Source organism: Mobula birostris, chromosome 31 (genome assembly GCF_030028105.1).
Source record: "Mobula birostris isolate sMobBir1 chromosome 31, sMobBir1.hap1, whole genome shotgun sequence".
NCBI classification, from domain to species: Eukaryota; Metazoa; Chordata; class Chondrichthyes; order Myliobatiformes; family Myliobatidae; genus Mobula; species Mobula birostris.
The window spans coordinates 14,620,517-14,647,806 of NC_092400.1; the positions used below are offsets into that span (position 1 = coordinate 14,620,517).

At 41.2% G+C, this 27,290-nt stretch overlaps 1 protein-coding gene across 1 annotated transcript in view; it reads right to left on the reverse strand.

Moving 5' to 3' along the window:
* Window positions 1-14,706: 14,706 nt before the first annotated feature.
* Window positions 14,707-27,290, reverse strand: part of zmat5 (zinc finger, matrin-type 5) — a 29,210-nt gene continuing 16,626 nt past the window's right edge. Inside the window, exons 4-5 of the mRNA XM_072247876.1 lie at window positions 26,337-26,433; window positions 14,707-16,236 (exon numbers count right to left, since the gene is read on the reverse strand). Coding sequence (XP_072103977.1) covers window positions 16,092-16,236; window positions 26,337-26,433 — 242 coding nt within the window. The 3' untranslated portion in view covers window positions 14,707-16,091. The remainder of the gene's footprint in view (window positions 16,237-26,336; window positions 26,434-27,290) is intronic.

Below are 27,290 nucleotides of genomic sequence, written 5' to 3' on the forward strand. Positions count from 1 at the left end.
AGTGCAACAATACCATAACTTGATGAAGAAGTCCATGAGCACAGTAAAAAAGTTCAAAGTCTCTCAAATGTCCCACATCTCATGCAGGTGGGAGAAGGAAGAAAAACTCTCCCTGCCATACCTGACCACGGTCCGTGAGTCATCCGAAAACTTCGAGCTCTGATCAGCTCTCCGACATCGAGTACTGAGCGCCATCTCTGTCCGAATGATTCAACCTCCTTCTCGGTTGCCAAAAGCAGACAAGGCCAGGGATTTTGAGGCCTTCCCTCCAGAAGATTCCCGACCGCACAGTAACGACAGCAGCGAACGAGTTTTCAGAGATTTCTCCAAATGTTCCTCTGTGCTTTCACATCCATTCTCCATCAAATCAGAATTGTCCACGTCCCCTATTTAACAGATATGACATCATTTTTCACTGGAGGGCTGCGCACGCACGGCATGCCGCTCTCTCTCCTCCCGCTGAATTTCTTCATCCAGAGAGTGGTGAATCTGCAGAATTCATTGCCACAGAAGACTGTGTAGGCCAAGTCATTAGGTGTATTTAAGGTGGAGCTTGAGAGGCTCTTCATTGGTAAAAAGGGTTTAACAGTTCAGGAAAAAGGTGGAGTAGGAGACTGAAAAAAGATCAGTCATAATTAAATGGCAGAGCAGACTCAATGGGCCAAATGACTTAATTTTGTTCCTCTGTCTTATGGTCTTATCTGCTCTGGATTCCCAATATTTTCAGCGTTTAAAATAATTTACAGTACTGAAGTATTTTGGTTCTCACTACATTCGAGCACAGCTCATTTTACGTCTTGTAAACAGTTAAATAAGATTTTATTCAAATAATTTACTAATTTACCGTAAGCAAATAGCTACGGCTGGAATAAATTGGGAGCTTGACTGGAGCTGTAGATTTTTAAAGCTCAAAACAGAGCTTTAAAAATCTACAGCTCCAGTCAAGCTCCCAATTTATTTTTCATCTCAGCAGCTGGTAACATGTTTCTATTGGTGCAAGGAGTTCATTCTCATTTCATGGCTCATTCTAATGCATCCATTCACATATATTTTCAACAAGCCTTAACTCTAAAAGAAATTTCTTCATGATGCTATTGTTACTGCTAATGAAATACTGTCTATAGTTATAAGCAATGCAATTCTGAATGCATTGAAATATATTAGCACACTTACACAGAAATCAACTCCAGAGAGTCATTATTCAAATATCAGAGCATTGCATCCCTCACATTCCTTTCAGATAGCATTCTGCAAAATCTGAATTTAAAAGTACTACTTCTGTTTAAATAGATCACCTATCACCTAGGACATGCCCTCTTCTCATGCCATCAGATTTCTGAATGGACATTGAACCTATGAACATTATCTCATCACATTTTTAAAAATTTTCCACCTCTTATTTAACTTAACTATTTCATAATGTTATATATATAAATAAAACACACACACACATATATTTAGACATATTCATATATACGCACACATATATACATACTATAAACATACACACACACACACACACACACATTTGCAGTGCTGGAGGCTCATGGTAGGAAGAAAGTTTCTCTTCCTTATACTGTCTGCATGAGATGATGGGACTTTCGAGAGACTTTGAGACTTTTTTTTCACCGTGCCCATGGTCTGTTCTTTATCACATTCAACTTTGTCACATGGTGTGAGCAGAATTATCTGCAGCTTAATGTGAAAAAGACTAAGGAGCTGGTGGTAGACCTGAGGAGAGCTAAGGTACCAGTGACCCCTGTTTCCATGTCAGTGCGGACATGGTGGAGGATTACAGATACCTGGGTATATGAATTGACAAAAAACTGGACTGGTCAAAGAACACTGAGGCTGTCTACAAGAAGGGTCAGAGCCATCTCTATTTCCTGAGGAGGCTGAGGTCCTTTAGCATCTGCCAGACGATGCTGAGGATGTTCTACGAGTCTGTGGTGGCCAGTGCGTTCATGTTTGCTGTTGTGTGCTGGAGCAGCAGGCTGAGGGTAGCAGACACCAACAGAATCAACAAACTCATTCGTAAGGCCAGTGATGTTGTGGGGATGGAACTGGACTCTCTCACGGTGGTGTCTGAAAAGAGGATGCTGTCTAAGTTGCATGCCATCTTGGTCAACGTCTCCCATCCACTACATAATGTACTGGGTGGGCACAGGAGTACATTCAGCCAGAGACTCATTCCACCGAGATGCAGCACAGAGCGGCATGGGAAGTCATTCCTGCCTGTGGCCATCCAAGTTTACAACTCCTCCCTTGGAGGGTCAGACACCCTGAGCCAATAGGCTGGTCCTGGACTTATTTCATAATTTACTGGCATAATTTACATACTAATATTTAACTATTTATGGTTCTATTACTATTTATTATTTATGGTGCAACTGTAACGAAAACCAATTTCCCCCGGGATCAATAAAGTATGACTATGACTATGAAATTACGGTATTGCTTTGCACAGTTGTAACTATGTGTTACAATTATGTGGTTTTTGTCAGTTTTTCAGTCTTGGTTTGTCTTGTGGTTCTGTGATATCATTCTGGAGGAACATTGTATCATTTCTTTATGCATGCATTACTAAATGGCAATAAAAGAGGACTGCGTGTCCTCATGATCTAATTTAATGTAATATATTTAGACATATTCATATATAAACATATATATACATACTATATACAGTACATATGTGTATGTGTGTGTATATATATATATATATATATATATATACACACACACACACAAACAGATATTTGCTGTAATTTAAAGTTTTTATTATTATGCATTGCAATGTACTGCTACCGCATAACAACAAATTTCACAACATATGCTGGTGATCTGATACTGAGAATTGGAGATTCATTGTCTCTCACTACCAGATTCCCTCTTGGTATCGCATTGATTTGTGAACAATAGCTTTCGTGTATAGCTTAAGTCAGTGCCAGAAAAAGAACAGACTATGTTATGTTGTTTACCTAGTTCACTGCAGAGTATGGTGCTCCTGAATACTTGTTCCTTGGGCAGACACTGCACCAGTATCCCCAGTATCTTTCTCAAACTAACTCAAAGTCTAAAGGCAAAAAATTGCTCTTTAGCCATTAAGCACTGTCAGCCTCTTAAGTAGCATCTTCTTACTTACTCACAAAGCCACTAGCCTATAATTACAGTTATCACCATACATTAAAGGGTCAAATACATATTCTGTCTGGCTCCTTAATTTCATTGCTGCCATCCCTTGCACATTTAGCTTGACTCCGTTCTTTTGAATAGGTTTGCCGAACTTTAATAAAATAGTGAAGGCAAGCAGTTCAGCAATTTCAAATTACACTGCTTTTAGTTAACTCATGTCAAATGGTTTCAAGTGAATTTATTTCATTAACTAGATTTTTAAGAATCACCAAACTTTCTTTCATGTGTTTCTAAGTACCTTTCTTCTGTTCAAACTTCAAAGTAAATTTATAAACATTGAAACCCTGTAGCATACAGGCCCTTCAGCCCACAATGCTGTGCCGAACACATACTTCCTTTAGAAATTACCTAGGGTTACCCATTGCCCTCTATTTTTCTAAGCTCCATGTATTATCAAAGTATGTATATTTTACCATAAACTACCAGATTAATTTTCTTATCGTTATGTACGAGAAATAATGAAAAATGAATTTTATACAAAACTGTGCATAAACAAAGACTGACAATCAATTATGAAAGACAAAATGCACGAATAAAAGAATATTGAGAACTTGAATTGTAAAAAAAAATCCTTGAAAGTGAGTCTAGAGGTCATAGGCTCAGTTGAGAGTGGTGGCGATTGAAGCTATCAATGCTGATTCAGGAGCCTGATGGTTGCAGCGTAATAACTGTTCCTGAACCTGGTGGTGTGGGACCTAAGGCTCCTGTACCTCCTGCTCAATGATCGTAGCAAGAAGAAGGCATGGCCTGCTTTGACGATGGATGCGACTCTCTCGTGCAGTGCTCCACGTTAACGTACTCAGTGGTGGGAAGGACTTTGCCTGTGATGGAATGGGCTGTATCTACGAATTTCTTTGGCCTTTTCCATTCCTGGACATTGGCATTTCCATAGCAGGCCATAATGCAACCAGTCAGGATATTCTCCGACATCCATCTACAGCAGTTTGATGATTTCGGTGACCTGCCAAATCTATGCTAACTTCTAAGTAGAGGTACCGTTGTGCCTTCTTTGTGATGATGCACGCTGGCTCCAGGACAGATCCTCGGATAGGTTAACGCTAAGGAATTTAAAGCTACTGACCCTCTCCAACTCCGTCCCCTGAGGACGACTGACTCATGGATGCCTGGCTTCCTTCTCCTCTGGTTGATAACCAGCTCTTTGGCTTTGCTGATGTTAAGTGAGAGGTTGTTGTCGCTGTGACATCAGAGGCATTTGGAAGCAGTGAAATAGTCTCAGACAGCACATGGTGTCAGGCATCCATCAGGCCAGCCTGTCAGCTGGCTTCTACCTTTTGCTGCTTGCAGCCTGATTGCTAAGTATAACCCTCTCCACCTTGCATATTGATTAAGGCAGTAATGTTGGCAGAACCAAGAGCTACACGGTCTGAATCACATTAGCGAGCCGCATTGCTACCGCAAAGGCAGACTGAAAGATGTCGGCAGGATTGGTGAAATAAATCCACAGGAAATACCTGATCACAAGGCACAATTCTTAACTATCAACCAATATTAGATATGCCCCATATTCTACATCGCTCCTTTAGTAATGAAAGACAAAGAGAAAAATGTCCAAAATAACTTGCTAGTTTCCAAACATTTTGAATCCTTCAATTCCCTTCCTACATTTTTTACACCTCCCATTTCTCTACTGCATAAAACAGATACATACTGATCTGCTAGATGCTCGACTGGAGCGATTCTTTGCATCAAAGCAATCTTCATGATGGCTATCATCTCCCTTTATCCATCCTGTTTGCAGTACTGTACTATTTTCAAACCTGGAGTGATTTTTTTGGTCTATTTCAATGAAACCCATCTAATAGCTCTCTTGGTGCTTTGGATTCACCTTCAGAGATCATCTCTGAGTCAGCTTCGAAGATTTCCGGTTACACATGACTCATATATTTCAACTGCACTGCCTCATGATTAATAGTTTACTTTGGAAGGGCATTGCACGTGGCTCCCAAATCAACTTGAAATGCAACTGGTCACCCTTGTACCGAAAACTTGTTTTACATCTTGAGTGTGTTTCTTTCACAGATTTTTTCATTTGCAACTCTCAATCCGACCATGCTTTAAACCCTGCTCAACTCACCTCATTCAATCCATGGATTACTGAGATCCTCTCCCCCAAGTAGTCTCATTCTGGGAATGTATCCTCAAAGTTCAAAGTACTTTTAATGTCAAAGTATTTAAAAAAAAATCATATATCCTTGAGATTTGTCTGCTTACTGGCAGCCACAGAGCAAGAAACCTGAAAGAACCCATGATAAAAAGTGGAGGGGGAGGAGGGGGAGAGAGGGAGAATTGGGGGCAGGAGAGAGAGAGGTGGGGGCAGGAGAGAGAGAGAGGTGGGGGTGGGGGAGAGAGAGGTGGGGCGGGAGAGGGAGAGAGTGGGTGGGAGAGGGAGAGAGTGGGTGGGAGAGGGAGAGAGGGGGTGGGAGAAAGAGGAAGAGAGGGGGCGGTAGAGAGAGGGGAGAGGAGGGAGAGGGAGAGACAGAGATCATACAAATCGTGCCAACAATAAAAGCAAGCAACAGCATTCAGAACAAAAGTGAATTCATCGATACGAAGCTTGGAGCAGCCAGAACAGGCCCAGAGCCTCAGCCTCAGTTCATCACAAAGTGGAGCAAAACCAAGCTTTCAGACACAAAGCCTGGGGTAGCCAGAGCAGGCTCCAGCCTCAGTGCTGCAGAGAGTGGAGTAAGTGTCTCGGAGCAGGAAGCAGAACTGATTCAACCATCGCCACCGGTTCTGACACCCGACCTTTTCAATCCATTCAGCCTGGTGCTTAAATTGTCTAAACAACAGGTCATCCCTCGCTCTAGATTCAGGTGGATGGGCTCTGATACTCTGCTGCTCCAGACTTTCTCACTTTGCATCGCACCCCCATGCCTCGACCCTCGAGTCAGCCTGGTCTTCGATCGCCTCTTCATTGTTTACACCACATTAAGTACCAGCGTATTAGGGAGCCACCTCCTGCAGATGGCATCAAATCCACCACCTTCAGTATGGTGATCAATAAAGTCATAGAGTAAGACAACATGGAAGCAGGTCTTTTAACCAAAGTAGCCCATTCCGACCATAGTATCCTCCCTGCTAGTCCAAGATGCCCTCAATTGACCCATTACAATCCAATGCTGTTCTCCTCCCTGTACTTATCCAAATGCCTCTTTAAATATTACAATTGGACCCACCTCGACCACTTCCTCTGGCAGCTCATTCCAGATACTCACTACCCTCTCTGTAAAGAATTCTAATTCTCTCTCCTATCTTGTATTTGTGCCTTCTACTCTTGGACGCCCAACAGTGAGACAAAAACTATTACCAATCACTTTGTCCATACCCCTGATGATTTTACAAAACTTCTGTGAGGTCACCACCATTCTCCTGCTCTCCAATGAGTAAAGATCCAGTGTGCCCAATTTCTCCCTATAGCTCAAACCTTCTAGTCCAGATAGCATCATATAACTATATAACCATATAACAATTACAGCACGGAAACAGGCCATCTCGGCCCTCCTAGTCCGTGCCGAACTCTTACTCTCGCCTAGTCCCACCGACCTGCACTCAGCCCATAATCCTCCATTCCTTTCCTGTCCATATAGCTGTTTAATTTAACTTTAAACAACAACATCCAACCTGCCTCAGTCACTTCCGCTGGAAGCTCGTTCTACACAGCTACCACTCTCTGAGTAAAGAAGTTCCCCCTCAAGTTACCCCTAAGCTTTAGCCCTTTAACTCTCAACTCATGTCCTCGTTTGAATCTCCCCCATTCTCAATGGAAAAAGCCTATCCACATCAACTCTATCTATCCCCTCATAATTTTAAATACCTCTATCAAGTCCCCCCTCAACCTTCTACATTCCAAAAAATAAAGACCCAACTTGTTCAACCTTTCTCTGTAACTTAGATGATGAAACCCAGGTAACGTTCTAGTAAATCTTCTCTGTACTCTCTCTATTTTGTTGACATAACCCTCCATTTTTTCTATTATCCATGTGTCTATCTGTGAGTTGCTTAAATGTCCCTAATGTATCTGCTCTACCACCAACCCTGGCAGAGTGTTCCACGCGCCCAGCATTCTGTGTAAAGAGCCTACCTTTGAAATCCCTCCCCCCATACTTTCCTAAAGTCTCCTTAAAATTATGCCCCCTGTTATTAGCCATTTCCATGCTGGGAAAAAGTCTCTGGCTGTGCAGTCAATCTATGGACTATTAGATGTTATTCTGTTAATACTTCATCACATGATTCATTTGCACTTTCTTTATGTGTTACACTTTATTTTCTTCGTAGTTTACATGGTAGAATAATAATTTTCCTGTGAATCCTAGGTTTAAATGGGGTATTTGACAGGTAACATGGCCCTGAGAGTTTCAAGTAACTTTGAACCAGACCAGTACAAAGGGAGTGCAGAAACCCAGTGATCGGGTGGAGGGCTGGGACAAACTTCACTTAGGGAATAACGATGCCAGAAATTGCAAATGCTGGAATCCGGAGCAACAAGCAATCTGGATGAGGATTTGAGCTGATCGAGCAGCATTTATTGGAGAGAATGAAATTTTTGACATTTGTCATGGTACGAGGCTAGGACCAGAAGGCACAGGTACCTGCTAGATCTCTCTACACCTTCTCTAGCTTGACAGTATCTTTCCGATAACAGAGCAATCAAAACTATACACAATATTTCAAGAACGGCTTCACCAACGACTTAACTAACTGCAACATAATGTCCCTACTCCTAACCTCCTAAAAGCTCTTTTCAGCATCCCATCTACTTGCACCACTGCCTTCACCAAAATGTGCACTTGTACTCCCAGACCCCTCTGTTCCACAACACTTCTCAGTGCTCTGCTGTTGACAGATTAGGTCCTACCCTGGTCTGATGGTCCAAAACGAATCATCTGAAATGTATCTCCGTTGAAATCCGTTAGCCATTCCTCGGCCCATCTCCCTAACTGATCAAAATACCATTGTAATTCATTGTAACCTACTTCACACTAGCAATGAGACCCCCTAATTTTAATATAATCAACACACTTGCTGAGCAACACACACAAAATGCTGGAGGAACTCAGCAGGTTAGGCAGCATCTTTGGAAATGAATAAACAGTTGATGTTTTGGGCCGAGATCCTTCTTCAGGACCGAGAAGGAAGAGGGAAGATGCCAGAATAAAGAGATGGCGGGAGGGGAAGATGGGTGGCTAGAAGGTGATAGGTGAAGCCAGGTGGGTGGGAAAGGTCAAGGGCTGGAAAAAAAGGAATCTGATAGGAGGGGAGTGAGGACCAGAGGAGAAAGGGAAGGAGGAGGGTACCCGGGGGAAGCGACAGGCAGGTGAGGGGAGGTAAAAAGGTCAGTGGGGAGAGGTGGGGAATTATTTTAAACCAGAAGGAGAAATTGATATTCATGCCATCAAGTTGGATGCTAACCAATCAGAATATAAGGTGTTGCTCCTCCACCCTGAGGGTGGCCTCACCTTGGCACAAGAGGAGGCCATGAACCGACATGTCAGAACGGGAATGGAAATCAGAATTAAACTTGCTAATTATGCTATGTGCATTCACATCCAAGTCATTTACATGAATAACGAATGACAGAGGTCCCAGCACTAACACTGGGGCAGCCCACTAGTTGCAGGCCTCCAGTTGGAGAATCGACCTTCAACCATCAGTCTCTGTTTCATAGCATTAATCTAATTCTGAACCCTCCTTGCCTGTTCTCCCAGAATCCCAAGCCACCAATCTTAAAGAATCAGCCTGCCATGCAGGACTTTGTCAAATGTCTAAAGTTTATGTAGACAACAACCACAACCCTGCTCTATCTCTATCTACCTCTTCAAAAAACTCCAAGATTGTCAGACGTGATCTTCCCTACATAAAACCATGTTGACTATTCCTTATCAGGGCTCAAGATTCCAAGTGACAGTATATCTTGTCTCTCAGAATTCCCTCCAGTAACTACTCTACAAATGAAGTCAGGCCCATTGACCTGCAGTTCCTTAAAATTAATATCACTATGCATTCGAAACTACCTTGAAACAATGTGGTAAAATTGAAAACGAACCAACAAAGACAAATGTAACAAGCTATTGATTCTTGGAAGAAACAAAAGGGCCAAGATGGTACTAAGATTTCAGACCTCATCAAAAGTGGTCAGGCATGAATGAAATCGAGTTACTGTTGAATCAGGCTATGTTTATTGTGAAAGCCTACTGCTTATTTGCTTTAAATAAGACATGTACCATTTGTCAGATGCTCAGGTGCCATATTAATAACAAGAGTTTGAAGCTTTGTTGGCTCAGATGTGAGTATTGGTTATTCTATTTAGCTATTTTAATTTCAATCTTCAACCCAAATTTTACTATTTCTGTGGTGGAAGAGGACCACAGAATTATGAATAAAGTTTTGACCGGATTCCCAAGAGATTGAACTTGAAAATTATCTCAGGAGAAATCACTCTTTCATTCATTTTGCAAGCCTTCTGTATACCAACTTTTACAAAATAATTGCATCCCTCAGTCATAACAGATGCTGCTTGTTAAGAGTTATACCCCAAGAAATCAATTGTGACAAAATAACAAATAACGTGCTGAGTGTGAACAATTCTGGTCCCGAGCCCTCTGTGGTACACTCAGGCACAGGATTCACTTAGTCTGGGGGGGAGGGGAATTAAATTATTAGGGAGTCAGCATGGCATGATGTGTGAGAGATCCTGTCTCACAAATTTGACCCAACTTTTAGAAGTAACACTAATGATTGATGAGGGTAGAGCAGTGGACAATGATTATGTTCAAAGTAAGTATATTACCAAAGCACATACATAGAACATAGAACATAGAATAGTACAGCACAGTACAGGCCCTTCGGTCCACAATGTTGTGCCAACCCTCAAACCCTGCCTCCCATATAAGCCCCCACCTTAAATTTTACCATATACCTGTCTAATTCCTCCATATACATGTCACAATATACTACCCGGAGATTAATTCTTTGCTGAAATTCACAGCAGATACAAAGAAACACAATCGGATCAATGAAAAGCCACACACAAGGATAGATAATCAACCAATATGCAAAAGTTGACAAATGGTGCAAATACAAAAGGAAAACAATAATAATAATAATAATAAATAGAGAACTTGAGTGGTAGAGTTTTTGAAAGTGAGTCCATAGGTTGTGGAATCAGTTCAGTGTTGGGGTAAGTGAAGTTATCCACTCTGGTTCAGGAGCCCGATGGTTGAGGGGTAATGACTATTACTGAACCCAGTGGTGTGGCACGCAAGGATCTTGTACCTCATTCCAAACAGCAGCAGAGAAGAGAGCATGACCTGGAGGGTGAGAGTCTTTGCTGATGGATGCTGCTTTCCTGTGACAGTGCTCCTTATATATGTTTCACAATAATGGGGAGGGCTTTTCCTCTGATGGACTGGGCTGTAACCACTACTTTTTGTAAGCTTTCCATTCATGGGCAGCGGTGTTTCCATGATGCAGCCAGTCAGTATACTTTCCACTGCGCACCTGTAGAAGTTTGTCAAGGTTTTAGATAACATGCTGGATTTTCACAAATTTCTCAGAAAGCAGAGGCACTGTCATGCTTTCTTTATAAGGGCACTTAACATACTGGTCCCAGGAAATAACAGCAGCTGAGAGATTTGAAGTTACTGACCCTCTCCGCCACTGTTTCCCCCCAACCCAGTCAATAATCAGCACTTTGATTTTACTGTGGTTGAATTAGTGGTTGTTGTAGCGCCATTCAGCCAGATTTTCACTCTCCTTCCTATATGCCAATTTATCACCTTATTTGATTTGGTCAACAACCGCGGTGTCGACAGCAAGCTACATAGACCATTTGGCAAGGTCTCTCATGGTAGGCTGTTTCACGAGATTAAAGCACCTGGGATCTATGGTGAATGGGTACATTGGATAAAGAATTGGCAATGCCATATAAAACAGAGGGTAGCGGTGGAGGACTGCTTCTCTGACTGGCAGATTGGGGCCAGCAGGATCAATGCTGAGACTTGTTCATACACATGAATTGAATGAAACTGTTGGTGGTTTGATTATACGCTTACAGATGACATGAAAATTAGTGAAGTTGTGGGTGGAGAGGAAAGTTATCAAAGGATACAGATTAGTTGGAAATTTAGACAGGGAAATAGCAAAGGGAGTTCAATCCAGCTCAGTGTAAATAATAGCACTTAGGGAGGACAAATGCAAGAGGTAAATGCACAGTAAATGGTTAGGATGGTGTACAGAAGGATTCTGGGGTGCAAATGCATAGCTCCCTGAAAGTGGCAACACAAGTTCAAAGTAGATGTATTATCAAATGTATATGTCACCATATAGAAATATACAAAACCTACGGCACAATACAGGCCCTTCAGCCCACAATGCTGTGCCAAATGTGTACTTACTTCAGAAATTACCTAGGGTTATCGATTTTTCTGAGCTCCATGTACCTGTTCAAAGAGTCTCTTAAAAGACCCTATTGTATCTGCCTCCACCACCATCGCCAGCAGCCCATTCCATGCACTCACCACTCTCTGCGTAAAAAACCTACCCTGACATCTCCCCTGTACCTACTTCCAAGCACCTTAAAACTTTGCCCTCTCGTGTTAGCCATTTCAGCCCTGGGAAAAAGCCTCTGATTATCCACATGATCAATGCCTCTCCTCATCTTATACAGCTCTATCAGGTCACCTCTCATCCTCCATTGCTCCAAGGAGAAAAGGCCAAGTTCACTTAACCTATTCTCACAGGACATGCTCCCCAATCCAGGCAACAGCCTTGTAAATTTCCTCTGCACCCTTTCCATAGTTTCCACATCCTTCCTGTAGTGAGGTGACCAGAACTGAGCACAGCACTGCAAGTGGGGTCTGACTAAGGTCCTATATAGCTGTAACATTATCTCTCGGCTCTTGAACTCAATCCCATGCTGAGATTAATTTTCCTGCAGGCAATAACAGTAAGTAAAAGAAACACAATAGAATCAATGAAAGACCATTCCCAACAGGGCAGACAAGCAATGTGCAAAAGAAAAAAAATAGAAAACAGTACAAATACACGAAGATAGAGAAAAAAATAATAATAGATAAATAAGCAATAAATAACGAGAACATGAGAAGTTGAAAGTTCAGTTCAGTGATGGGGTGAGTGAATTTATCCCCTCTGGTTCAAAAACCAAATGGTTGAGAGGTAATAACTTCCTGAACCTGGTGGTGCAGGTCCTGAGGCTCCAGTACCTGCTTCATGGCCTGGCTGGTGGGGGGTCCTTAATGATGTTTGCTGCTTTCCTGCAACAATGCTCCATGTAGATGTGCTCAATGGTATGGAGTATTTTACCTGTGATGGGCTGGGCCGTATCCACTGCTTTTTGTAGGCTTTTCCCTACAAGGGCATTGGTGTTTGTATACCAGGCCATGATGCAACCAGTCAATATACTCTCCGTCACATGTCTGTAGAAGTTTGTCGAAGTTTTAGATGAAATGCCAAATCTTCACAAACTTTTAAGAAAGTAGAGGTGCCATTGTGGTTTCTTTGTAATGGCACTTACTGTATGTGCTGGATCCAGGACAGATCCCTGAATGGGGTGGTAAAGACATGCTTTATCTTTGTCGGCCAGGGTATCGAGTTCAAATGTTGGGAGGTCATGTTGCAGCTGTATAACATTTTGGTTAGGATACCTTTTTGTGCAGTTCTGGTCATCAGATACAGGAAGATGCGAAGGTTAACAAATTTCATGACACATGCTGGTGATAATAGATTCTGATTCTTAGGAGAGGGTGAAGAAGGGTAAAACCAGGATGTTGCCAAGATTAGCTATAAGAGATTAGGACAAACTTGGATCGTTTCTGCTGGAGTGTCAAATGCTGAGGGGCAACCGAAAGAAGTATATAAAATTGTGAGAACCATAGATGAGGTATATAATCAGAGAATACAGTCAAGATGGAAAGATCTAATACTAGAGGGCAAAGATATAGGTAAACACAAAATACTCTGCAAATGCTGGGGTCAAAGTAACACTCACAACACGCTGGAGGAACTCAGCAGGTCGGGCAGCATCTGTGAAAACGATCAGTCAATGTTTCAGGCCGGAACCCTTCGCCAGGACTGAAGAGGGAAGGGGCAGAGGCCCTATAAAGAAGGTGGGGGGGGGGAGGGTGGGAAGGAGAAGGCTGGTAGGTATCAGGTGAAAAACCAGTAAGGGGAAAGATAAAGGGGTGGGGGAGGGGAAGCAGGGAGGTGATAGGCAGGAAAGGTGAAGAAGGAACAGGGGAAAACACAATGGGTAGTAGAAGGAGGTGGAACCATGAGGGAGGTGATAGGCAGCTGGGGGAGGGGACAGAATGAAATAGGGATAGGGGAAGGGAGGGGGTGGGAATTACTGGAAGTTGGAGAATTCAATGTTCATACCAAGGGGCTGGAGACTACCTAGACGGTATATGAGATGTTGCTCCTCCAACCTGAGTTTCGCCTCATCATGGCAGTAGAGGAGGCCATGTATGGACATATCTGAATGGGAACGTGAAGTAGAGTTAAAGTGGGTGGCTACCGGGAGATCCTGTCTGTTGTGGCGGGCGGAGCAGAGGTGCTCGACGAAGCCGTCCCCCAATCTGTGTCGGGTTTCACCGATGTAGAGGAGGCCACACCGGGAGCACTGGATGCAATAGATGACCCCAACAGACCCACAAGTGAGGTGTTGTCTCACCTGGAAGGACTGTTTGGGGCCCTGAATGGTGGCAAGAGAGGAGGTGTAGGGACAGGTGTAGCACTTACGCTTACAGGGATAAGTGCCGGGTGGGAGATCTGTGGGGAGGGACATGTGGACCAGGGAGTCACGGAGGGACCGATCCCTGCAGAAAGCGGAGAGGGGTGGAGAGGGAAAGATGTGCTTAGTGGTGGGGTCCTGTTGAAGGTGGCGGAAGTCGCGGAGGATAATGTGCTGGATCCAGAGGCTGGTGGGGTGGTAGGTGAGAACAAGGGGAACTTTGTCCCTGTTGTGGTGGCGGGAGGATGGGGTGAGGGCCCAAGTGCGGGAAATGGAGGAGATGCGGGTGAGGGCATCATTGAAGATATAGGTGATGGGGTAAAGTTAAAAGGAGACCTGCAAAGTTTTTTCCTAAACACAGAGAGTGGTAAGTGCTAGATGTACTGCCAAGGAGATGGTAGAAGCAGATGTGACATTTTGGAGACAGGCAAGTGAACAGTCAGAGACAGGCCAGGTACATAGTTTAGAAGATGGGCCACAGGGCTTGTTTCCATGCTGACGTTCTATATTATAAGCTAAGTAACATAGAAAACATTATTATTCAGGGAAACCCAGAAAAAATTCAACTTTGCAATTTATCTAAAGAACAATATTTTGGACTGGCCAATTAATAAGGAATTAAGGCAGATCAGGTGAGGTATCTTTTAAGGACCACAAGTCTTGCAAACTTCTTCAAACACAGTGAAAGCAGAAGCTTTGAATATTTTTAAGACAGAAAGGTTACCAGAACAGACAGCAATGTATAGTTGAGTTATAATCAGCCACAATTTTATTAAATGGAGGAGCAGGCTCAAAGGATCAAGTTGCCTAATCCTGTCCATAGTTTGTACATCTACCAATTCATAACTTAAATAAACAATAGTTGCTCATTGGTAAATCTGAACAAATACATGGAAATTTAATTATCAGTTCGCCTCAAAGTCATTTTGAAAAAAAATAGATGAATCCTCCCAAAATGAAAATAATACTTAACTGGTGGAAAATAGAAGTGAAATCTTCTTTCTACCAACAGTAAATTGTGCAAACCCTCACAATCAGAATGTAGGGATGTGGTTGCAACTGTTCAGGCAAAAGAGTCACAGGCCTAGGCTTCTGATGCAATTTGCAACTCAATAAAAAAAAACACAATTCAATCGATATGCAAATTGTCTCACATTTTTTCTGCAACCAACCTACCCTGGAGGTAAGTTATAGTAGCAAGTCTGTGAGAAGTAGGAGGAAACTCAATCGCTCCGGGGTGGGTGAAGAAAGAAGAAAACAGACATGCTCTGTACAGTCCTGGAGAAAACATGCAAACTCGTCAGACAGCCAAAATCAGGATTAAGCTTGGGTCAACTGAACCGTACAGCAATCAGTACTTGTTCAGTGCGTGGGTGAAGAAAGAAGAAAACAGACATGCTCTGTTCAGTCCTGGAGAAAACATGCAAACTCGTCAGACAGCCAAAATCAGGATTAAGCTTGGGTCAACTGAACCGTACAGCAATCAGTACTTGTTCAGTGCCAACTCCTTCATGGTTTTGATTTTCAAACCATTCATTCTTTTGATTTGCACATTTTCTGTCATTTCAAATTCAGTAGTGTTGCTATATTATTTAGACAATTAACAAGTGGTGGTCAAATACTAACAAGGGACCCCCATTACTACATATGACAGATGTATTACATGTGCAAACAGAGAGTATTTTTGAAACATACCACTAGTTTCAAATGAAATACAATCCACTATCAATAGAACCTATAGAGTATGAAGCTTACATTTCTATGGCCTAGGCAGACTTCAGGCACTTTCTATGTAACATCTAACAGGAAAACTCAGAAAATTAAGAATGGTGCAATAATTTACTGCTTTAGAAATCTTTATCTACAACCACTAGTTTTAAAGAAGACATTTAGTACTGTCAGGCAGTCTCAACTGATGAATGTATACTTGTCTTTCTAGTAGATCTACTTCAAAAATTAATTGCTTTTAACAACTCCTTTGCTGTCACTAATTACAATAAAATGATACAGCAAATGAGAAAAGGCACTTGCATGTGCAAATAAAACTTCTTCAGAAGTCTTATAAACTTCCAAGTGTATCAGTTAAAGTAACACAAGTCAAGCTTTTGTATTGTTCACATGTCCTTGTGTGTTAACCCCATTCAACATTCAGTGCAGTCTTCCAGCCTCCAGGAGGTGGTGGATGTAGAGAAGGTGGTAACTCATGGACTGCATGATATCCCGGAGGTAGCCAATACATAACAGGCACATCGTCATCTTTTTCCTCTTCCAGATCACTGTAATAAAATATGACATAATATTGTAATATTCATGTTACTACAATATACAACAAATTCTCAAGTAAAGAATAAAGTCATGATATCACAGTGCAGTAGAGGAAAGATCAGTAATGGGATGTACCACTGGTTGGTCTTGGTAGTGCAATATTCAGCAGCGTTCAATTTAAGTAATTTTAACTTCAGAACTTCATATTAATATTGCACTTCAGGGTAACATTTAAAAAATCCCAACAAGAGAGTGAAAATCATCCTTAAATTAACATTTCAGACAAATAAAACTTGTTAAGACAATTTGCCAGTTTAAGATTGCGGCAATGCATTTCATTCACGGACTCCTTCATCAGTATTTGGGCCTGTGTATACTCTGAAATGTGTTGTAACCAATGTTTCAGCAAAGCACAGAGCAAGGGATGTAGTGAGTATTTTAAACTAGACAAGGAATCAAAGTTGCAAAGATGTGGTATATCAAAGATTAGAGGCTAAGAGAGTACATATTAATGAAAGAAAGAAAAAGGGCAGCACTGTAGCATACTGGTTAACATAATGCTTTGGAATACCAGCGACCCGGGTGCAATTCTCACTGCAGTCTATAAGGAACGTTCTCCCTGTGACTGTGCGGGGTTTTTTTTGGGTGCTCCAGCTTCCTCCCAGGGTCCAAGACTGTGGTTAGTAAGTTAGTAGGTAAAGACCTATGGTTAGTAGGTTAATTGGTCATGCAAGTTGTCCCACGATTAGGCTAGCGTTAAATTGGGGGATTGCTGGGCAACGTGGCTAAAAGGGTTGGAAGACCCTTTTCTGTGCTGTATCTCAATAAATAAAAACTGACAGGAAAACATGAAGCCATAGCCAAACCTACATAAACATCAGACTAGAGGTTACAGAAAAATAAGAACAAAACTAAAGGCTCTGCACCTGAAGGTTTGCAGCATTTGAATTCATTTTCAAGTTCCAAGTTACAGGCATAGGCATACAGTATATATTGAGGATATAAATGCAATGAAAGCATTTACAGCAGCAGATCTCAGGTGCTTTTGGGACTTTTCAGCAGGTTGCAATCAGGGTGAGATGTCAGTTGTTGGCGAGGCAGTGCATGGTATAAAAAGAACTCAGGGCCTTTGGAGCCTTTCACACCAAAAGGCATAATAAATCAGCCATGATGAAATGGCAGAGCAGACTTGATGGGCCAAATGGCCTGATTCTGCTCCCGTGTCTTATGGTCTTATAACTAAACTAGACGACGGGGTGACCTGTTGGGGCACCCTTTGAGAGAAGGGTAGTGCAGTCTGATGTGACCAAAATGAACATTAAATTTCTGGTTTATCTGCCACTCTTGTGCCTCTCGTTGTCATTCTGGAGATGTGCACTCCTTTCATCCCCCATCTCTTCATCTCTTCTGCTATTTGTTGTTTATCTCTGATCCTGGAGACATGCATGCCTCTCCTCCTCTGTCTCTTCTTCTCTCATCCTTTTTTTATCCTGAGTCTTTGATCCTGGAGTCGTGCGGCCCTGGCCTCATCCGATTCTTGTTCTCTCCCTCCCCTTGCCGCTTCCCGACGACTTTTGGCGTCATCTCTTGACCATAATGTCCCCTTTCCCTTTCCACACGGCATAATTGGGCTGACGATTTTTTTTTTACCCTAATGCTGGATAGAAGAAACGAAGCAGTAACACCAAAAGATGATTATTCTTGATGATGTGGTTGGCGCTCTCCTAAATGGACGTGATACAGTCACTGCTGACCTTTGACTGCAGCAAAGGGTTTTATGGGTGTCTCGAAGTACGTCATTACAATAAGTTTTAATTATCTCTTATTGATGGGTGGCAGTTAGATCTGTCCCAATCCTGCACATGCTGACGGTGATTAGCAGAATGCATCCCCTGGAAATAGAGCTACCCTGCCCTTTTGCTCCAGTAGGTGTCACTGCTGAGGCTGGCCGTGCGCATGCATTGGGCTGTCACGTACCAATTTCCATGATGGCAGATTGGCTGTCGGCTGAAAGCAAGCCTGTTGATTTTTGTGAATGAGCAATTTTATAGGAATACATAATCCTGAACTTTGCCTACATTCTGTAAGTTAGCGCATCTTAATTCGATTTAGCCAAAAAAAGTGCCGCTGTAATGCACTGTTTGCGCTAATTGGAGGTCACAAACAGACAAACAGAGCATGGGAGTTTTAGTAGGGTATAGATTGTATGCAGTTAAAAACAGCAGTGCAACTAAACACCAAAGAAATGAGAGGTAACAAACACTAGTTCTTAAAACTGAGAGATGAATACAAAATATATTCAATTCTATATTTATTTGTACATCAGCACTTCACAGCTAACTAAGTGCTTTGAAACACAACCATTCATCTTGTTGGACATGTGGCAGCCACACCATACTTAAAACTGATGCTTGTGGGATTATGCTCAGCACTAGGTACACCATGTAAGCACAAACCAGTGTAACTCGAAATAAACACAGAGAAGTGATTCATCGAAATGCAGATCCACAAGCAATCGACGTGGCCATAATGGATAATTAATATCAAATTTAAATTCACACACCACTAAAACCAGATTATGAACATCTAAAAATTCAGGATGAGAACTAAATAAATTACCGTAGACACAGATAAGCAAGCTGCTAGTAATGATTGAGTTCATCACTCTTCATTTCAAGCTTGCATCATTTGCAAAAATTATGGTGGGAGTGGGGAACGACGCAACCAAAGAAAGAAAAAATAGGTAGACATTGCATAAGTTGAACAAGTCCTTAATATTGACCATACCACGAGGAAGGTTCAGCACAATGTCTGAAGTACTTTTGACAAAGAAATTTAGAGGATTGCTGTTATCTGTGAGATAACTTGATCAAAAAATCTTGGAGATGTTTCATGAAGAAGTCAGACTCATTTTTAAGTTTACGAATCCTAATCAATTTGTTTGTCCTTTTAGCTACCCAGCAAAAAAAAATTGTTGAATAAATAATTTGTCCACTGAGGATAGTAATGTCGCATAACCAGTTTGAATTTCATTTTTTTTTGCCTGAACAATTAAATTTTCAGTTCAGCGATAGAAATCAATTTTATTGATTAGATAACAGAACTAATTAAACCCTTATGATGCCTCTCATCCACGTTTTCAATAAAAAAGTGCTTGCTTCACATGGTCAAAACAGTATCATTAAACATGTCAGAGTAATGGGAATCTTATTTGCATAGCATGAGCAATTGTTGTTGTTAAGAGACAGAGGTTATGTTGATAAATACAAGAAATTCTGCAGATGCTGGAATTCCAAAGCAATGCACACAAATATGCTGAAGGAACTCAGGAGGTTGGGCAGCGACTATGGAAATGAATAAACAGTCGATGTTTCGGCTGAGAAAGGTCCTGAAAAGGGCTGCCAACATTGTGTGTGTGTTTCGGCAGAGCTTACAATGAAATTGCATTTCACACTCTTTAGTGCAATAAATGGGAGCTATACATAGTGCTAATACATTAGTTTCTCCCACATAAGTATAGGATATTACAAATGTTTTAATACCTCTTGAACCTCAATGACCAGGATCCATCAATAATTATTTTTTCCAGACCTTAAGTGTTAAGTACAAGCTAGAAAGATCCAAAAACACAAACAACATATTAGACTTCAGGCCAGATATTGAATGTGATCCCTCGCCTAGGTAAGTAATCAGAGGATTACCAAGATCCTCCACTATTCCGAAATAACAAAGCACTAAATTACATAACAATGCCTAGCAAATTATGATTGTTTCAGCAGAACATGTTGCACAAGACAGCTCTTCTGCAATGCTCTGTATGTTATTTCTCTAAGGCAACTCCCAAATCTAAAGATCTTTAAAATAGAAATGTAATAGGGGTGTTTCCGCCTATTTTTGATATTGTACAGTGATAAGTGTATAACATCATTAACTTTAGTGAAGAATATTACAACTACACATCTTAAAGGCTGTATTTTAAGCCAGTTTTCCTGGACGTCATCCAAAAAGACAATCTAAAAGTCTACAAAATAGATAATCCCTCACACAAGTCAAAAGTAATACTTCAAACATCATACTTACATTTAATGTTCTTCAATTGGAATTCAAGTATTTTTAGAAAAGACTAATTATGGATTTTAGTAAGGTGCTCAACAAGGTCCCCCATGAAAGTCGGGAGGCATCTGATGATTCAGGAAAACCCAGCTGTATGGATACAGAATTGGCTTGCCTACAGAAGGCAGGGGTTGGTAGCAGATAGAGTGTAATTTATTCTGCCTGGAGATTGGTGACCACTAGTGTTCCACAGTTATCTGTCTAGGACGCCTGCTCTTTGTAATTTTTATAAACGACTTAGTTGAGGAAGTGGGAGGGTGGGTTAGTAAGTTCACAGATGGCACAAAGGTTGGTGATGTTGTGGATAGTGTAGAAGGTTGTCACAGGTTTTAATGGGACATTGATAGGATGCAGAGGTGAATTGAGAAGTGGCAGACAGAGTTTGACCCAGAAAAGTCTGAAATAAAACATATTGGATTGTCAACTTGAAGGCAGAATATGGGGTTAATGGCAGGATTCTTAGAAGTGTGAAGGAAGGAGAATCAGAATTAGTATCGCCCAGCTGATCCAAGGTTGAATGAAGAGTCAGTGAGATTGCATCTGATGACCCACTGAGGTGATAGGCAAATTGCAGCAGGTCCAGCTCCTGGCTTCAACATCAATTGATTCTAGCCATGACCAAACTCTCAAAGCATTTTATCATAGTGGATGTGATGGATGATAGACCTTGAGGCAGTTCACTCTGTTCTTCTTGGGCACTGGTATGATTATTGCACTTTTGAAGCAGGTGGGAACCTGACTGCAGCAGTGACAGATTGAAGTTGTCCTTGAACATACCCACCAGTTGGTTGGCACAAGTATTCAGAGCCCTACCTGGTACACCATCAAGGCCTGGGGATCAAGGCCATGTGATCACCCTCTTGAAAGATTTCTAATGCCAGCCTTTGAGACAGAGATCACAAAGTCACCCTGTAGTCAATGGACATGGACCCCAAGATCCTTCAGTAAGCAGCATAATTTTAAGACATTAAAAAAAATCAATCGGTACACACAGTCGATGAACCTCAGACGGCAAACTCTGGTCGCGAGTGCAGTTTCCCTTAAAGAAAGTGATGGCAGAGACACTGTGCCGGTCTATTGGTCTGATTGAAATGCAGAGGCTTTAGACTTGCCCTCCCAACTGTCCTGTGAATGTACAACCTCTGGAAAATGAAATTGAAGACATCAAAGCAAAATTGCCGTACTAGAGGCACATCAGGAAACATGGCTCACACCTGTCCTTTCGGACGCAGTGTTGCAGCTCGATGGCTTCACCATTCTGCGCAAAGACAGGACAGCTCAGTCTTTTAAAAGCAGAGGAGGTGGAGTATGCTTTATGATCAACTCATTGTGGTGCAGAAACATGGCAGTTCTGTCTCTGTTCGGCTCACTCAACCTGGAACAGCGAGCAGTCAAATGTCGTCCATTCAATCTGCCCAGGAAGTTTTCCACCATCATCCTGGTAGCAGTGTGTATTCCACCTTAAGCCAATGTCAGGCAGGTTCTGAAGGAGCTGAGCAACATATTTGGCAGGCGTGAATCCGCACACTCTGAATGTCTTCCCTATCATTGCGGGAGATTTCAACCAGGCCAGCTTCAAAAAGTTTCTGAATAACTATCACCAACATATCACCCGTGCGATCAGAGGAGCCAACACACTTTACCACTGTTATACTATCATCAAGAACACTTACTAAGCCATCCTGTGCCCACATTTTGCAAAATCCGATCACTTGGATGTACTCCATATAAGGTAAGCAGAGACGAAAGGCCACAGCACCAGTGGTGAAGACCAAGGAGGAATGGTCAAGGGAGGTGGGAGACTGCTTACAGGAGTGCTTTGACTTGGTGAATTGGACCATATTCAGCTGCTGTGCAAATTCAGAGCATGGTTAAGATGGCATATTGACTGTTGGCCTTCATTAGTCAGGGGATTAAATTCAACAGCCCCAAGGTAACGTTGCAGATCTGTAAGCCTCTGGTTATACCACACTTGGAGTACTGTGTTCAGTCAGGTCACCTCATATAGGAAGAATGGGAAAGCTTTGAAGGAGATGCATGGGAGATTTACCAGGATGCTGCTTGGAATACAAAGCATTTCTTCTGAGGAAAGGTTGAGCGACCTAGGGCTTTTCAGTTTAGAGCAAAGGAGGATGGGAGGTGATTGACAGAGGTGTATAAGATGATAACAGGCATTGATAGAATGGACAGCCAGCACCTTTTTTCACCAGAGTGGAAATAGCTAATACAAGAGGGCATAATTTTAAAGTGTTTGGAAGAAAGTAGAGCAGAGTGTCAGAGTTACACAGAAAGTGGTAAGTGCAAGGAACATCCTGCCAGGAGTGGTGGCAGAGGTAGAAACTAGGGACATTTAAGAGACTCTTAGACAAGAACATGGATAAAAGTAAAATGGAGGGATATTCAGGAGGGAAGTGTTAAATTGAACTTGGAATAGGTTAAATGTCAACACAATACTGTAGGGTCTGTACTGTTCCATGTTCTATCTATAGAATTTAAAATGGTTAGGACAATTTAACCATTCTTTATTTACAAATTCACAAATTTTCTTCTATAATACCCCAAATAAGACACCATCCATTCCACTGGTCAGCAAATAAAAGTGAAAACAATTACAACGTAATACTTCAGAAAACACTTTAGAATTCAAAACAGGCAGCATGTCAAACCAGTCCCTAGATTAGATGTCAAACATAATTGACAGAGCCCCACAATAATTTTTTGCTCTCTAATCCTGGCAGGTGATATTTTGATAGGAGATATTTTGAATATGTTGCTGCAGAACAAAGGTACAAATGGTTCAAAGAAATATTAAAAAGAAACTTATTTCACTATTTATGGACATAAATTGAAAGTATTTTACATGCAAGCAATCTGGCTTAATAGAATCTCAAAAAAAAAGACATGTAGAGTTGAAGTGATAGAATTAATACTGAAGTGTATCCAGAAAGGCTTCCCACAGTTAAAAATGCCAGGTGTTTGTACTAGTTGCAGCCAAGGTGAGTTAAGATTCAAAATATAAAAACAATTCTTGATCAGCCGAGAGCATTTATGCCATTTGACCAAGAAGATATTGGGTTTCTTCCCATAATAGGTTTTGAACTCCACCCAAGTATTCACTGCTGAACAGTGCTATCATTAATCCCAACAATTTTCCATGAAATAAAGATCATGTCACATGCATTTTATTACTATTCAAGGAAGCAAGGTTTTTTCCCCATTCCCAGACCAATATTGCACCTCAACATTTAGAAGGTTCATCTTTAGTTAACTTCCCCTACTGCTTATGCATTGCAGAAGCTGTATTGTTTACCCAAGTCACGCATCTCAAAGAAAACATGAAGCGCATTCAATATTGATTTGCATTTTATCATACAAATCAATGTGCTACTGTAACATATCGTATTTGCCTTACATTTTGATTTGCATAGTTGCTCATTTAAATCATGATAACAAACAATAAAAAGTCTTCCACCTCATCTAAAATGTAAACAAGAGACAAAGTGCTAGCAAGAGAATAATGACCCTCCTTAAAAGTCAATAAATATTTGACTCTTGAATGCCTCAAACTGAAATGCCTCAGCTAAAAATAACCTGCATGGAATGTGGTTATCATGGTTATGGAACACATACAGAAGCATACAGCATGCATCATATTTGAGCAGAATGCCCACAGCTGCTGACACATGAATTGGAAAAACATCACATTCTTCAGCTATCAGTTCTCATTACCAAGAGCATCAATTTCATGTACAAACACTTATAACTACAAATTCTGATACAACACATACAAAATCCTGGAGGAACTCAGCAGGTCAGGCAGCATCCACGGAAACGAACAAACATCTGTATTTTACACTATTACTTTTTAGTGCACATTTATATTCTTTTCCGTACCTCAATGCTTACATTTTGTATTTTAAGGTAGATATTTCTGACCGAGCAACCTTGCAACAATACCTTCCTTTGGGGTAAATAAAGTTTTATCTTATCTTATGATAAGTCTAATGCTCCTATGTATTTATTTATTTGGAGTAAAAGTGCGTAGGCCCTTCCAACCCAACGAGTTGCACCACTCAACAACCTACTTATTTAACACTAGCCTGATCGCGGGACAATGAAAAATGACAAATTAACCTACTAACCTGTACGTATTTGGACTGTGAGACTATGTACAAACTCCAAAACAGATGCCACAGAATTGAATCTTGAACTCTGGAATGCCCCAAGCTGTAATAGTGTCGTGCTAACCACTATGCTACGTGGCACACTACATAACTTCTGTCCCTACATACAGCTTAAAAATGACTTTTCACTGGTTAACTTCCCATATACAGTACCGTGCAACAGAATTATAACGTGTAATAAAATTCTGTAATGCCAAGGTAAATAATGAAATGTTTCTAAATATCAAAAAAGTTACTTTAAAGGACAATGACAGTAAAAAACTAAATTAAATCAATAGTTGGTGTGACCACCCTTAGCCTTTAAAAGTGCATCAATTCTCTTATGTACACTGTCATGCAGTTTTATAAGAAAAAGCAGCTGATAGATTGTTCCAAGCTTCTTGGAGAACTTGGCACAGTTCTTCTGCAGACTTTGGCTGTATCGTTTACTTCTATCTCTCCAGGTAATCCCAGACAGCCTCGATGACGATGAGGTCAGGGCTCAGTGGAGGCCATGCCATCTGTTGCAGGAACTCCTCGATCTTCATTTCACTGAAAATAGTTCTTTTGGGGTCATCATCCTGCTGCAGAATGAAGTTGTTCACCAATCAGATGCCTCCCTGATGGCATTGGATGATGGCAAAGAATCTGTTTGAACTTCTCAGCATTGAGGATTCCATTAATTCTGGCCAGATCACCAACTCCATTTGCAGAAATGCAGCCCCAAACCTGCAGGGAACCTCCACTGTGCTTCACTGTCGGCTGCAGGCACTCATCCACGTAGTGCTCTCTAGCTCTTCTACGGACAAACTGCCTCTTGTCTGAGCCAAAAATTTCTAATTTTGACTTGTCAGAGTCTAAAGCACTTTCTGCCATTGTTCAGCAACCCAGCCCTTGTATTTTTGTGCGTAGGTGAGTCTCTTGGCTTTGTTTCCACTTTGGAGGAATGGCTTTTTGGCAGTAATGTCTCCATGAAGACCATTTCTAGCAAGACTTCCCCAGACTGTAGAGGGGTGCACTAGAGTTCCAGTGGTTTCTGAGAGCTCAGAGCTGACAGCAGTGTTGGATTTCTTCTGATTTAGAAGGAATGCCAGTTTAATGTACCTCTCATCTGCGGCACTCAGTTTCAGTGGCCAACCACTGTGTTTCTGGTCCCCAACCTTGCCAGTTTCTTTGTAGCTCTTCAGAAAAGCTTGAAACTCCTGTCTGCCGCAAAATTTCTGCTTGGGAGAAACCTTGCTGACGTAAGATGACTAACTTGTGTCTTGTTACTATGCTCACTCTTGCAAAGGCGTAAGAATTGATGATTTGAAGGTTAAACTGTCACACCTGCCACACCCTCACCTCTAGGTTTGATTGTCCTTAGCCCAGTTTGTTTCCTTCTACACCCGTTTCTGTGTCCTTTAATCAGTTTAGTTCATTCAACTCATTATGTCATTGATCACTGGGACCTGTTTGTTATCTTTGTTTAATCATGTGTTTGGCTATATACCTACAAAGTAATGAGGTTTTTATTTGAAAAGTGGTCGATTACTTGGTGTTACTTCCTTTAATGAAATATTTAAAAATCTCTGTAACATTAAATTTTGTGGAAAATGAATGTTCAGAAATCTAAAACTTGCTCTTTACTGACACACTGATGCAGAAGACAAAAGATAAACATCTAAAACAAAATTTGTATAAAAAATCTAGGGTGCCTAAGATTTTTGCACATTACTGTATTTAGTTACAATTTCCTGCTGCTTTAGGAATAGATAAAAAGTGAGCTAGTTAAGTGTAATTCTGTTACAAAGCTGATAACATATTACAACTCACATGCATTACATGCAAATTACCTTGTGTGTGATTTGTTTTCTTTTCGTTTGGCTCTCTTAGCCAACCATTCATCAATGCTAGGAGCTGGCCTGTCATCTTGTTCAACTTTATTTTCATCTGCAACAAATTTTTTTTAAATAATGTTAATAACAGAAATATTAAATCTGAATAATTACCTCAAGAAACTTGAAAATTCCCTCACACTACTTTTTTTTTACAATTGCATATTACCATGTTTTCAAAGGACAGTAGACAAGGCAGGTAAATTTTGGGTTTTCACTCATTTACATGTAGGGTTTACATTTATTTTATTTAACTTTGCAAAGCTGATAAATATCAGAAACACAAACTGTATTTCCCTTCTGACTTTCCTGCTATTTTCTTCCCAATCAATCCTCAACATTCTTTGCTGCCTCACTGCTCTTATCTAAGGTAGGCTGTGGACACTGCCAATTTTTAAACCAATTCTTTGTCTAGATTAGTTTCTTGGGTACACTACCTACATTATATTCCTAATAGCTGAATCAACAAGGCAAAACGTTACATTAAAATAATGTGAAGGAAATGTGGTATACACTGAAGAAATTCAACCTCAGGAAGCAAAGATAAGCAGTCACAAGAATGATCAAAACGCGGAGCGGCAAGGGAAAATGTGGGGAGAAAAACATATTTTCCAGGGTTTAAAGGATAACTGAAAGACCTACTGCAGGAACACAAAAGATCAATCAGTCAAATTGTAGGAGCCATGTTATCTGTTCTGTATACGCTTTGTATTCTGTACTGCGGTGTTTTATTACGCTTATTACAGTAACTAGTCACGTGAGTGGAGGGGACCATGGTAAGAGCAAAGGGAATAAGCTATGTATTCTTGCTTATTTCATCGCAGTTTGTAGTTTGGGACCAGAGCAGGTCGTATCTTTTGCCGACTACTAAGGTAATGCTCAAAAATGTTTAATTGTATGCTTGTTAATTGA